Genomic DNA, 13,862 nt, shown 5'->3' with positions numbered 1-13,862 from the left:
GGTGAGGATCCTCATCTTCGATCCCGACCTTGCAGTTTGCAGAAGCCAGTGAGCGCCTGGCCAAAGACGCCGCCGGGACCCGAGGAGTTGCCCCGGAACGCCGCCGGGTTTGTTTGTGTGTGGGTTAGCTGGGGGTGCCGCGTCACCTGCACCTCGCCTACTGCCACCGCTGTCGCGGGGAAAACCCGGGGAGGAGGCTGATCAGAAGAGCAAAGCAAAAGAGCCCGCCTGGATTTGTGTGCCCGGGACGGGCGCCCGGCACGCGGATCTCGGAGAGGAGTGCCGCCGGAGTCACCGCGACCCCACCTCCTCGTTTGGGCGGCCGAGGGCCGCGGGTTGGAACGCAACCCCCGCGCTCTTTCTCTGCGAGCCAGAGACGCCGCGCAGATTTTTGGAGCAGCCCGCACCTGGGCGCCCCACAATGTGGCCCTGAGGGCGGAATCCCATAGGCAGGAGCTGCCGCCGGCACCGAGAGGCCATAGAGCGCGCCCGGGTGCGTGGCCAGCGCGCCCCGCTTCTGCCTGGCCTCCTGGCTTAATTTTCCTCGGAGGGATTAAAGTTGGAAATTGAGCGGAGAATTGAGTTGTCCGGGAACCGAGCCGCGGCAGCCGCCAGAGCGATGTTCCCGCAGAGCCGGCACCCGGTGAGCCAAAGGCGGGTGGTTGGATGGGGGGCTTGAGCGAGGGTTGGGGAAGTGATTTCCCTGTGCGGTAAGAGACGAGTGGCTACTGCAACCTGGCGGGCTCCTTCGCCCCCAGCGGTGCCAGGGTGAGTGGGTCTTGGGCTCGCCCACCCTAGGGCAGGGAGTGAAGTGAAACTCAATCCCCCCCTTTCCTTCTGGGCCCCCTCCTATTTGACGTCTAGACAGGGCGGACGAGGGCGCCCGGGGAGGCTGGGGTTTCTTTCCCGGAGCCACATCCTTCCCATTTTCCCGAGGCGTGTGGGGTGCCCCCCCCTTTGTTTCTTGTCTCCCTTATTTACATGTCAATGTAGCCCCCGTTCTGGTGCGCCCAGTGGTGGCCCCGGCGACTCTGGGAATGGGGAACGTTAGGCTGTTGTTTTTCTCCTCCCGTCCCCGGGGTCATTATCACCCCCGTGGGGGAGGGGGCGGCGGCGGCGGCGGCGGCGACGCGATCTGGCTTAGTCCTCTCCAGTCTCGGGGCAGCTCCCTTTCCCGGGTCTGGTTGACCTAGGCACAAGGCGCGATCCGCCCTGGAGGATGGAGGAGATTCTGTTCTGAGCCTTTTTAGAAGCTGAGGGCAGGAGGAAGGGCCACTTTCTCTCCAAAGTGAATCGTAAAGTTGAGTTTGGGGCTCGTTTTTTCACCACTTAACTTTATTTTTGTTTATGTCTTATCCGATTTCTCCCTCCCCTGACTTTTTGCTTTATCCATCCTCCCGCATTCTGGTGCCTCGGTGCCCCTCGCTGGTCGACACCAGACGCCTCACCAGGCTGCAGGCCAGCCCTTCAAGTTCACTATCCCGGAGTCCTTGGACCGGATTAAGGAGGAATTCCAGTTCCTGCAGGCGCAGTATCACAGGTGCGTGTCCAGCCGCGTCACGCGAGTGGTCGGTCGCCCAGGCTGCCCGGTGCCCCTCATCTCCCATTCTACTGGCGGCGGCGCCTGTACTTAGTACTGGCGTCCAGGCGGTGGCGTGTGGAGTCGCAGTTAAGACCTGTCATTCATGTTACCCTCTTCAGTGTCTCTTCTCGGGCCGCCTCTTTTCTCTTGTCTCCTCCTCCTCCCATTGTTTCCCTTTTGCCCGTTTGCTGCTGTTCCAGGGAGTCCTTTTTCGTGTATTTAGGAGTTGCATGAGAACCGTCAATATTTGCACTTCATTTATTTATTTTGCAACAGGCTGAGCTGAAACATTGGTTCAATCGATGCCTCAGCTCTGGAGTGCGGGTTCATGGAAGCAAAGCCATGTTGAAATCGTTGTTTGCCATGCTAGAAAATTGGGTTGTCTGAAACAAAGTCCATTAGGGAAGGCTAGATGCTTTTAGCTACGCCCATCACTGGTGATGATGAGGGAAGAGATGGATAACAAGTAGGGGAAAGCACACCTGCATTGGCCTCATTCTGGGTTGTTTTGAGTGGGACAAGAGAGAGGAGTCATATTTATATTAATGTCAGCCTTAGTTACTTGTAATGATACCTACCGTCAAAGGATTTATAAATGAAACTATTGGTAAAGTATTCTGCCCATGGTGAATTTTCCAGAAAGGTTAGTTTATTTCCTTTGATCCTATGAGGTTTTGGCTCATTGGAGCTAAGAAATGGCTGTATTGACATTTTTACTTTTGTAGTGCTTGAGAAAAAGCACACAGATAAGCTAAGTGGCTTGGGTGTGAATTTTCTTATTTTGTCAGGGGCTTTCTGATTATTGACCTTTTATCTACTTGTAAATACTATCTCCAGAGCTTGAGGCATACTTGCACATACCATGTTTACCTAACAGGGAGAACTTCAACCCACTTCATTTCGGTAGCTGCTTGACATATTTTGGCAGGGATTTAAAAATCAAAGGTTTTGAAAGGGAGCAGCCATAGTAGAAGTAATTTTACAGGTAAGACTTTCAAACCTAGAGACTGTTTAAATTGGCAAGATGGTACAGACTATGCTGAAGTCAGAAAAGTGTGCAAAGGCCAGATATTGGTGTAGTCTAGAGAAGTGAACTTTGCAAGGAAGTAAGGAACAGATAACCATGAGGAGAAATCTGTTTTGATGGACTTTTCATTCTTGACATCGGACCAGGTATGCATCAAGAAGAAAAAGAACTGTAGTTGAAAGGGATACCCTGTACTGTTAACCTTATTCTTCTCTGTTAAATGCAAGGACAAAGCTTTCAGGTGTTTACCTAGATAGTTTATGGTTTTTCCAAATTGGTCTTTGTTTTTACTTGAAGTGCAAATATGTGAGGCAGATGTTAAAACAAGTGACATAATGTTTACATTAAGTTGCCTGTTTTGTTTTCATAGCCTTAAATTGGAATGTGAGAAACTGGCAAGTGAAAAAACAGAAATGCAGAGGCACTATGTGATGGTAGGTATCAAAAATTGGACTTTTTTTCTTTTCATATAAGTATCATTAAGTATATATTCTTAGCATTATAACAGCATGAGTTAATGAAATACGGGTTCTTTTTTTTTTTTCTTTACAGTATTATGAAATGTCATATGGACTAAACATTGAAATGCATAAGCAGGTAAGCTTTAATTGACTCTCAAGCCGAAATGAGAAATTTCTTCATGATTTTGTAACACTGACTTTGTCCTCAGCCCTGGGGTTGTTGGGTGGGCGTTTGTGTGTCATTTTTTCTCTCCTCTTAGTGTCCTGTATCTTCCTGCGAATTGGTAATGGTAGTATTCTGCAGCAAGGATTGCTTCTTGACAATTACCTTGATTTTAAATGACTAGGTGGGAGGTGCTTTGGAAATGTAAAGTAGCCTGTTTACAGACAGATAAGAACTGAGACTCCAGAATTTACTGGGGTTTCTCTCACAGAATTGCTGAAATTTCGAGTAGTGTTTGTACTGTTTGGGAAGAAAGTGTGGACCTGTGTGGGGAAGAAGAATGGTTAGGAGGTTTTCTTAATCAGATTAAACAAGGTATATGACTAACTGGAGTACTCCTTATGCTTTGGGGTTACACGGAGTGACCCTGAGGATTGGTGACTTATCAGCAGACATCTTTTTGAGAAATTCCTCAGTTGATGCAGGTTTGGAAGTGAAAAAAGCATCCTTTTATGGCCACAGCATATGTTGAGAGTTACTTCAGTCCTAGTGGTTTTAAAAGCATGAAAAGATTAGTGACTGGAAAGCTCTAGCTATGACTATGAGTTTGCAAGTTCCCATAAAATTCACACTTATGGCTACTATAATGGTGTGTAAAAAGAGTATTGAGCTGGAACAAGGCACTAAGGACCTCATAAGAGAAGAAAAGCTAAATGATTGATCAGCCCAAAGGACCCTCGATTGAGTAGTCATTGTCTGCCAAAGAAAGCATTAATGGCAGGGTGTAAGTATTCTGGAGATATGCTGACATTCACTTTTTCATCAAGACGCTGGTACAATAAGTCTTTTAGAAATCGATTGCCTCTTAAAAAATTATCATCAGATGAAGTTGCACAGTTGGACACATTTCAAAGTGCAACAATACAATTCTTACTTGATGTATATGTGCTATTTCATCTCAAACCCTTGTTTCATTAAATTAAAGAGCATGGCTGACCGGCTGGGGCACAGTGGAGAAATTGATTAGTTCAGCCTTCAGATCTTCCTTATATTCAAAGACTTTCATTAAGCAAGTGTGTTTCAGAGTTGAATTCTGCTTTTGTAACTGTGCTCTTTGATTTTTAATTCATCATAGATTTCATAATGTTAGGTTATCATGTACATTAGATCTATTTTCAGATATGTGTTTGGAAAGTGATAGCTTAGTTCAAGGCCTCTCATTAGTAATGTAATTGGGCTTTTAAAATAGTGCTGATTTTACTCTGATTTGCAAAGTTAGTAGCCTAGCTTGTACTGGGATTGTGCCTTTGTTTTTATATTGTTTCAGTGGCTAGTGTCTTATTGAGACAATTATGCCTTGTTGATAGTAAATAAACCAGAAGATCTATGGCTCATGTCTATGGTCATTTAAATTAATTATGCAGATAAATCTTGCCTATGCATCCTAATTTGCTACTTCCCCCAAACCTCCAGTACTAGGACTTGATACTTTACCACTGAGCTATATCCCCAGCCCTGTTTATATTTGTTTTTATTTAAGTTGCTAAGGCAGGCCTTGAACTTGTGATCTTCCTGCCTCAGTTTGCTGGGATTACAGGTGTGTGCTACTATGCCCAGCTACTTTTTTTTTTTTTTTTTTTTTAAGATGTCCTCAAGGGCACATTTTTTAAAGGCAGGGTGGGGGGACAGATATTCTTTAAGTGTAAGAGGAAACTTGAGTTTCTTTTTTTTTTTTTTTTTAAACCCATAAACTTGAAGGATTTAATAACCTCATCGACTCTTTTACAAGGGAACACCACCCCTGTGTGATGTTGTATGCTGGTGCTGGGTTTATTGGGGAAGATAAAAGAGGTGTAATTCTTGTGGGTTCCTGTAGGTTACATGACAGGGTGACCTTTTTGTCATGTTAGGGGGAAGGGGGTGAGAGAGTGTCAGAAACCCCACGGTGTGAAAATAGTTTTCTAGTGAGTTTCTGTACTGTGTTGGGCATTTATGTGTATATATTGTCCATCTATGAGAATGTGTGCGTTAATAATATGCTGTGTATAACTGGCTCAGTAATTTGAAAAATGTGAAATGCTGAGAGAAACCATGTTCTTCATAGTAGGGTATTAAGCCCCCTGAAATTTAGTTTATATTGTAAATGCTGACAGACCCTTAACTAGAGTGGTGTGCAAAGTAATGCTATAATTCAGTTTAAAGTGGTCTTACATTTGAAAAACATCCTTCTGACTGTCACACATTAATAATAAGTTCTGAGGAGGCATTTGGTGCAGCTAGTAATCATAATTCTTATTAAAACTGGTGACGTCTGGCCCCCAGGGTGCAGCCAGGCTCAAATTGATGCTTTTCGCCGCCTGATCACCAGCATGGCCTAAGTGCTCATTATATTGTAGAGAGGGCCTTTGGAGCTCTCATTAGATTTGACAGGAATTCTCTCTAGGGGGAAACTGGGCATTAGCGAAGACTCCTGACAGGCTGAAATTATTCCTGCTTTATGGCTTATAACCAAATGCTAGCAAGGCATCATCAGGGGACACAAAAAATTGTCATTTCTGACAACATCTTTGTTACTGGGGGAAAAAAAATGCAGTGATGGGGAAACTTTCCATGTAGAGAGCTTTAATGCAGTTAAGATTTGTCTGCAGTGTGACGACTGCTCTGCCTTCCTACCTTTCAGCGGGCTTGTCGGAAGGAGTAAGTCTTAGAGTTCAATGTCAAATCTCACTACCAGCTTCTCCGGCTGGAAGTTTTAAAGTGGAAGCACCGGCCAAATCAAGAGTGGTATAATTGTGGTTTCCTTACTTGGTGTGGTGCTCCCAGTCTGTTTGTGTTGTGTCAACACTTCCTGATAAGGCTTCCTCTTACTTTCTCTGCTCCCATTTGTGGTTCCTTACTGAAAAGGCAGCAGAGCCAGCATGGGAATAGATACTTGAGTCTTTTATGGTAGCATTAAGACAATTTTTTCCTCCTTAGAGCTTTTTAATAGGTCCCTGTCTGTCCATTTCTAAACATGTAGATGTTGAATTTTAGCTTTTTTGTTTGTTGGTTTGGTGGTGCTGGGGATTTTATCCAGGGCCTCACGCTAGGCAAGCACACATCCCCAGCTCAGCTCTTATCTATTTCTAAGCAAAAGAGAGGTGGAGACTTGAAAATTTGAAGGAATTCTGAGACCATCAGAGTATTATAAGTACAGTGAAAAATAGGAAACCCATGTGAGTCTGGTTGTTTTCAAGGGCAATGCCGCAGTGTGTATGACAGCCTGATCTTTGATTTTCTTTGTTCCATGTCTTGGTATTATCTTGTTTGATATTTTGGGGAACAAAATGTACTGTAAATTTCATACATAATCCTTATTTATCCCAATAGTGTATCTTTTTTTGTGTGTGCTGATAAAGCCAGGTTATGAATTATCACTAGTGACATCAGTTTTACAGATTTTAATAGTGATTTGGTCTCATGCCCTCCATAGGCATCCCTTAAAGTAGTTTATATAGGTATTTTGTTTTGCCTGAAGCTGTGAGCACATGTTCATGACTGGGGCTTGCTTAAGGCCCAGCATCTGTTGAAGCTTTAGCTGGGGGTTGCTTGGTTTTAGGTAACTAGTGCTGTTCCCTCCCCACCCTCACCCCCACCCCAGGTGCCCTTGGGAAGATGAGGCCAGTAGTAGAATTGCCCTTGGACCTGTGTGTTGTGACCCACATCTACCTCTTTTTGTGCTGATTAGTTTCACTTTGTGTGTGTGTGTGTGTGTGTGTGTGTGTGTGTGTGTGTGTTGGGGGTTATTGGGGATTGAACCCCTGGGTGCTTTACCACTGAGATTTTTATGTTGAGATAGTGCCTTGTTATGTTGCTGAGGCTGATCTCAAATTTGTGATTCTCCTCCCAAGTCTCTGGATTGCAGGCATGAACCACTGTGCCCAGCTTCAACTTCATGATTTACAGGACATATCAGGGATGGGCATATGTTCTAAAAGTTAGGAAAAACAGCAGTGCTAGTTTTCTCTGGTTTCAGATCTGTGGGTGTCACAAACCATGGTATGTAGAAAGTTATATCTGACTGAATAATACTGTCTTCTGGTTAAAATATGTTTAAGAACAGAAGAACCAATACATTTCTGAGTGAATCAGAACTTCAGTGTGTGCTGTAAAATTCTCTTAGAAAAATAATTGCTTTTTAGTGAGTTTTTTTTTTTTTTTTTTGGAAAGTATTTCTGTGGGATTATATAAGGGATTCCTCCGAGGGTTAATTTCTCAATGTAGCATTTACTGTTTGTTCTAAGTTTTACTTTCTTTTATGTTTGTATGGAGGGGGCGAGGGTACTGTGATAGAACCCAGGCGTGTTCTACCTTCCAGCTATATTCTCTGTCTTTTTTATTTTGAGACAGAGTCTTGCTAAATTGCTGAGGCTGGTCTTTTTATTTGTAATCCTGGCTCAGCCTCCAGAGTAAATGGGATTATAGTCATGTGTCCCTGTGCCAATTACTGCCCTGTCTCCCACCCACCCTACTATGGATTGAACTCAGGGGTACCCCCAGCCCTATTTTGTATCTTATTTAGAGACAGGGTCTCACTGAGGCTGGCTTTGAACTCGCAATCTTTCTGCCTCAGCCTCCCAAGCAGCTGGGATTACAGGCATTCACCACTGTGCCTGGCCCTGTTTTTAAATCAGTTTTAATTTCAGTTTCTCACTTTGAGGTGTTTTGTTTTGTTTTGTTTGGTGCTGGGGGTCCTCCTTGCACATACCAGCTGTACATTCTGCCTTAAACTTCACCCCAGCCCTGTGATCTACCGCCCTCAGTCAAAATCTCAAGACTGGCTGAAGTATAACCACTTAGAATTAAGCTCCACCAGGTGTGAAGCACCTTGTAATATGAAGAGGGTAACTGTCATCAAGATTAGAATGATCCCAACTTCATTTTCATTAGCTAGGCTTGCCCTTTACAAGCATAAGTTCAAAGAAATCTCTCAGTGTATTTAAAGCCTAGGTTCTGAGTTGTAAGATTAGCCTGTCCAGTCCCCCACCCCCACCCGGCTTTTTTTTTTTTTTTTTTTTTTTAAATCAAGCAGGGCCAGTTTCTCACTACTTAACAGCTACCTCCCCAGCCCCTTCAGTAGCAGGCTGATGGTTGGTTTCTGCCCAGGGCCTCTGCTCTGGGGTAAGCCTCAGACATGCAGTTTAAGGAGACATCAGAAAATATAGTAATCATGATTAATTTTACATATACTTTTTTTTTTTATATGATATTAGTCATGGAACCTAGGAGCATTCTGCCTCTAAGCAACGGCTCTAGCCCTTGTTTTTAAATTTTATTTTGAGACAGTGGCTTGGTAAGTTTTCCAGGCTGGCCTTGAACTTGGTGGTGATCCTCCTGCCTCAGCCTCCTGAGTAGTTGAGATTACAGGTGGTTTAGTAATATTTTCTTCCTTGTTCCTTTTCTCATTTCTTGTCTTCCTCTCCTCATACCCTTCCCTGCTCCATTCTTCTGAGGATGGAACTCAGGGCCTCATGCATTTTAGGCAAGTACCGAGATAAATCCTAGCCCAGTAATAGTTTCAGCACAGGTACAATTTTGGGGGTGGGGTGGGTACATACTGGGGATTGAACCCAGGGCCTTACACATGTGAGGCAAGCATTCTAGCTACCACTGAGATTCACTCTAAGTCTGATAAAATTTTTTAAAAATTCAAAATGAATACCCTCCCCAAATCCACACAGAACAAAATATCAGAATTTCCTCTAAGGATGGGAATGAGCAGTGTCAAGGTCAGATTAAGGTGATGCAAGGGAGGCAGAGCTGGGCCAGTGTGGGGGTCAGAACCTCCCCCTCTTCCTGCTGGGAGTGGCTGTGACCTGTAGGATCTGCCTTGGTTCTGTTTCTTTCACTGAGATTATTTAATTAGGAATTAGACATGTCACTAGAATCCAGGGCTTCAGGTTCCCTTTTTGTAAATGAGGGAGTTATAGATTGAAGTCTATTGGCCTCACATGGCAGGAATCATCCCAGCACACTCCACAGAACCAGCACTGCTTGTGGAATTTGAGGAGAGTCCTTTGCCAGAGGGCTTAAGATGTTCTTCCAAATAATGTTTATTAAAAAAAGCAGAAAGGAAATCTGTTTCTTTAGTAAATATTTAAATAAACCATCATGAGTGGTAGTTAAATTAAAGATATATTCAGTTACTGGCTCATGGGGCCATTTTATGCATCCAGAGAGCAGAATTTTTGCTCTTGGTTGCTCAACCTCTGTGCCCTCCAGCAGCAGAATGACCAGGAGGGAACTGAGAAACTTGGCCCTTCACTTTGACCAACTCAGTTCCCCACCCCCACCATTGCTTACTGTTGCCTCAGATTTTCTTTTAAATTGAAATTCTTACGGCTAGTATCTTTATTGTGGAGTATTTAGAATAGCACTTTTTAATTCAATTTTAGATAGCTTTTTTTGTCAGTTGGCTTATTCAAGATCAGGCGTTTATACTTTCAGAATACCCTCACTAATGATATTGGAGATTTCTTTAGTAAAATGTATACCATAGGATGGTTCTGTGGGGGAGAAATATGAGGCACTAGGATTACAGGCGTGCGCCATCTTGCCGGGTTCCAACTTGATGGTTTAAGTAGTTATTGTGTATAGGTAAGAGGTAAGTGTGTACAGGTAGTGATGCATGGTTTCATCTGGAAAATGAAATAATTTACACTGAAATTTTAACATATTATGATATTCAAGTATTGCCATTCACTTAATTTAATAAACAAGGTCTCAAATAATTGTTTGCAAAAATAAAATGTTTTCAAAATTGCCCAGTTGGTTGACTGCCCAGTCACTATAATGGTTTTTGAAATGTTGAAATATATGGTTTTTCTCAAATAATATGTGATTTAACACAATTACATATTTCATTATTTAACATTAATCTTTTTGGTGAGGGAGTTCTAACCCAGGGCCTCACATACTTGCTAGGAAGTGCTGTACCTCTGAGCTAAGTCCCCTGCCCTTCTATTTTTGGTACTATACTGGGGATTAAACATAGGAGTGTGCTGTACTACTAAGCTACATTCCCCAGTCCTTTTTTTTTTTTTTTTTTTTTTTTGGTGCTGGGGATCAAACCCAGGGCCTTATGCATGCACGGCAAGCACTCTATACCAACTAAGCTGTATCCCCAGCCCCTCCCAGTCCTTTTTTTTTTTTTTTTTTTTAACTTTTTATTTTGAGACAGGGCCAGGCTGTCTGTCCTCAATTTGACACTTTGCCTTAGCCTCCCAATTTGCTGGGATCATAGGTGTGCACTGTTGTGCCTGATATAAGATTTAAATTTTTAATAATTCCATTTACCTGCTTTGAATCATAAGGAACATAATTGTTTACTCCCTTCCCCTTCACGCTTACATAGTGGGTATAAAAAGTAAATTTCTCCTTTTATTTTTTTATAAGGAAATTTTATTTTTTAATTTTTTTATTGTGCTGGAGATCAAACCCAGGGCATTGGCGTGCTGTATAAGCATTCTACCACTGAGATACATCTCAGCCCTACTTTGTCATTTTTTGACCACAAAATTTGTTAGCAGAAAAAAGGGTGGGGTACTGGTCATTTTTGGTTAAAGAAAAAATGAGCCAGTCATGGTGGTGCATACCCATTAATCCCAGCAACTCAGGGGTCTGAGGCAGGAAGATTACAAGCTTGAGGCCAGCCTCATCAACTTTATAGAGACCTCAAAATAAAAGGAATGGTCATGTGCTCAGTGGTACAGTGCCCTTGGGTTCAGTTCCTTGTAGCCCCCACAAAAAAACAAACCAAAACAAAAAACCTTGGAGGAGAACAAAATCTGAAGATTCTACCAATTGAATTAAAATTTTCATCTGTCAAATAGAAAAATTATTATGTGGGGGATGTCCACAAATATGTAAACTTCCTGAAAAGGGTAGAATTGTGTGAACAACCTGCTGAGCATCCCTAAATCTCTTCCCAGTGTGCTAATAGATATTCATTAGATAGTTATTACCCATTAGGTGAGATAGGGGTAGGCTTTGAGAATGTAGGCACATTTGAACTTGCACACCGAATCAGCCCCCATGAATGGACATTTTCAATGGAGAGGTTAAAATAAAAGTGCTACATGTCAGGGCAATTCCTAAGTTGGACCCTAGGGTATATCCTTTCTACCTCGGAGACTAACCTACTTCAGACCTATCCAGACCTATCCGCTCCTTGCAGCTCTAACCCTGGAATGGGAGAACCTTTAAGACGGTAAATGCTGTACAATGCTGTACCTCATCAGATATGGCTTTGGGGCTTTGGGCCTTTGTAAGTTTTATTTTCCACTCTTGCCGGTCACTCATAGCCTTCTATGTCTGCCCCTGACTGCTGCTTCATTCATATTTGGCTCCATCTCCTTCTTTTCCTTGTATACCCTTTAATTCAGTCTTTTCATACTGAAACTGAGTTTCTTGTTTCCTTCATAAACAGTCCAGGCCTTTTGGTCAGACTTCACAGGCCTTCCTCAGCTTTCTCCAAGGTCTCATTCAGATACACTGCCTATTTCCCTCAGGGCCTTCCATGAGGGCACCAAGAGCAGGCTGTCACACCCTTACTTTGCTGTGTTCTGTCATAAGGTTTGTTCATGTGCCTCTGTTATTCCTCCAACTAGGTTGTAGTCCACTCTAAGCTTGAGCGTGAGGTGTATCTACTTTCCCAGTGAGTTCTGCGGTATAGGTGCTTGGTATATAGTGTATTTAGAGTATTCCTCATGTATAGTGGTAGTTGCAGGTGTTTTGGGTCCTGAACATTTGAAAGTTGAAACCTACTTTGCAAAAAAAAAAAAAAAGTTGTACAATTTTTTTTTTTTTAAACACAAGCACACAACATTGCTCTACCAACAATTTTGTTTGTGTACATCTCAGGATTCTTCTGCAAGTCCATGGAATCCAGGTGCCGGAAGGGATCCTTAAGCAAAAATTTAAAAATGAAATCTGTTCAATGTGTTTGTAATAATCTCATCTAACCACTTCTTGTTTTTCTTTTGGAAAGGTGATTCACAGAATAACCATTGAGATATCTTAATGAGGAGTTTAATTATAGTAATGCATTTGGATTTGTACTTAAAAAGAGAAAACAAAAGTAGCATGTTGCTGAGGCCTGGGTTTTGGTGTGAATTGATGTGTGCATACATTACTGTCCCTGGAACTGTCACGTATTGCTTAAGGACAACCACAGCTGCCAATAGGGTTGTGGATAAATTACATTACAAGCTTCTTGAAAGGCATTACATTTGACTTAATCACCAGTTTTCTTGGTAGTATAATGACTATGACTATTGATTATTAAAGTCCTTGCATTGGCCCTAAACTCTCCTAAACATCTGAATTTTGAAAAATTTCAAATCAACAGAAAAGGAGAGAGAAATACACAGTGAACACCCATCTTACACCCACCTCTATTGTGCCTGGAGTCTGTAAATTAGCATTTTATAATACCTGCATGTTGTATATCTCCTACATAGAGCCATTCCCTCTATGGAATCTGGAGAATTTGGAAGAATCTGGAGAATTTGGAAGGGCTTGTCAGAGGATCAGGCCTGTCTTTAGCTACTAGCATCAGTTTAAACTCATGTGAAAGAGGGATTTTCATGTATATGTGAAGAGTTCTGCCTTAGCAGGTTTTCATAAGATTTTTCTACTAGACTTGCCCCCTTGTGTTTTGGGCATGATTGTGTTAAGTTCTCCATGATGGTGTTAAGGTGCTTTCTTTATCAAGTGTCAGCTGGAAGCATAGATTTGTACTTGAACAAAAAAAACTATACTCCCCTTACCAAGCTTTCCTGTCTACCTTCCTTTTGGCCCTTTAATGAAACTTGCATTATAATGCACCTTTAAGATCTAACCAATGTTTTGCTAGTGGGGATGGCTTTAGTGTGGATGGGGTAGTAAGCTGGAGAATGATTTTGCAAAAGGAGTCTTGATTTTTGAACTTTGTTTAGAAACTGTCCTGGTGGGGAATTTCACCTGTGGGTGGCATGGGGGTGTGAAGGGCCAGAAAACAAAACCTCTTTCAGGTCCTCAGCATGCTGAGCTGTCTCTCTAAGGCTGTGTCCTCCAGGTCGGCTCTTCAGGAGCCCAGCCTTTGTTTCTTCCTGTGCCCTCTTGATTCCTTGAGCAAACAGCTGGTCAGAGCCGCTTATAAGTACGGTGACCAGCCAGTGTATTGACACACTCAGACACAATAGAAAACTGCATCTGGAGGCAAGCCATTGGGATTTGCAGTAAATATATTACAGAACACAAGTGACTTGCCGATACTGCTTGTTTAGCAGTTCGCAAGGCCAATGGCAGTATGGATTTTTGAATTAGAAGGGAAGGGCTGTTCTTTCTCTGTGCAGGAACATCTAGTTGATGTCTAGGGAGAAAATTGATTTAGAGAACAAAATGCAGCCGCCTTTATTTGTGCCATTTGAAAGGCTTCTATGGATTAGAGAGTGAAAATAAAAAGGTCACTTTGAGTTTAGGGGAGGGGGTCTTAACATTGATCTGCATCTTGGTTTGGGATGGAGAAAATAAAGAATGGAACACCAGGATAGAAGCAGGGCATCCTGTCCCCATGCAGCCTGCAGCTACAGGTGCCTGCTCCATTCT

General features: G+C 42.8%; 1 protein-coding gene across 8 annotated transcripts in view; it reads left to right on the top strand.

Moving 5' to 3' along the window:
- The first annotated feature begins 512 nt into the window (after positions 1–512).
- The window catches only part of TLE1 (TLE family member 1, transcriptional corepressor), a 91,986-nt gene continuing 78,636 nt past the window's right edge, over positions 513–13,862 (top strand). For all 8 annotated transcript variants that reach the window (XM_081278499.1, XM_081278495.1, XM_081278498.1 and 5 more), the window contains exons 1-4: positions 513–643; positions 1,440–1,540; positions 2,980–3,043; positions 3,162–3,206. In XM_081278499.1, the coding sequence (XP_081134625.1) occupies positions 620–643; positions 1,440–1,540; positions 2,980–3,043; positions 3,162–3,206 (234 nt within the window). In that variant the 5' untranslated portion in view covers positions 513–619. The remainder of the gene's footprint in view (positions 644–1,439; positions 1,541–2,979; positions 3,044–3,161; positions 3,207–13,862) is intronic.

This window comes from Spermophilus citellus (genome assembly GCF_964194105.1).
Source record: "Spermophilus citellus genome assembly, chromosome: 2".
Taxonomy (NCBI): Eukaryota; Metazoa; Chordata; class Mammalia; order Rodentia; family Sciuridae; genus Spermophilus; species Spermophilus citellus.
Note: the sequence above shows the minus strand (reverse complement) of the source record. Positions and strands in the feature narration are given on the sequence as shown.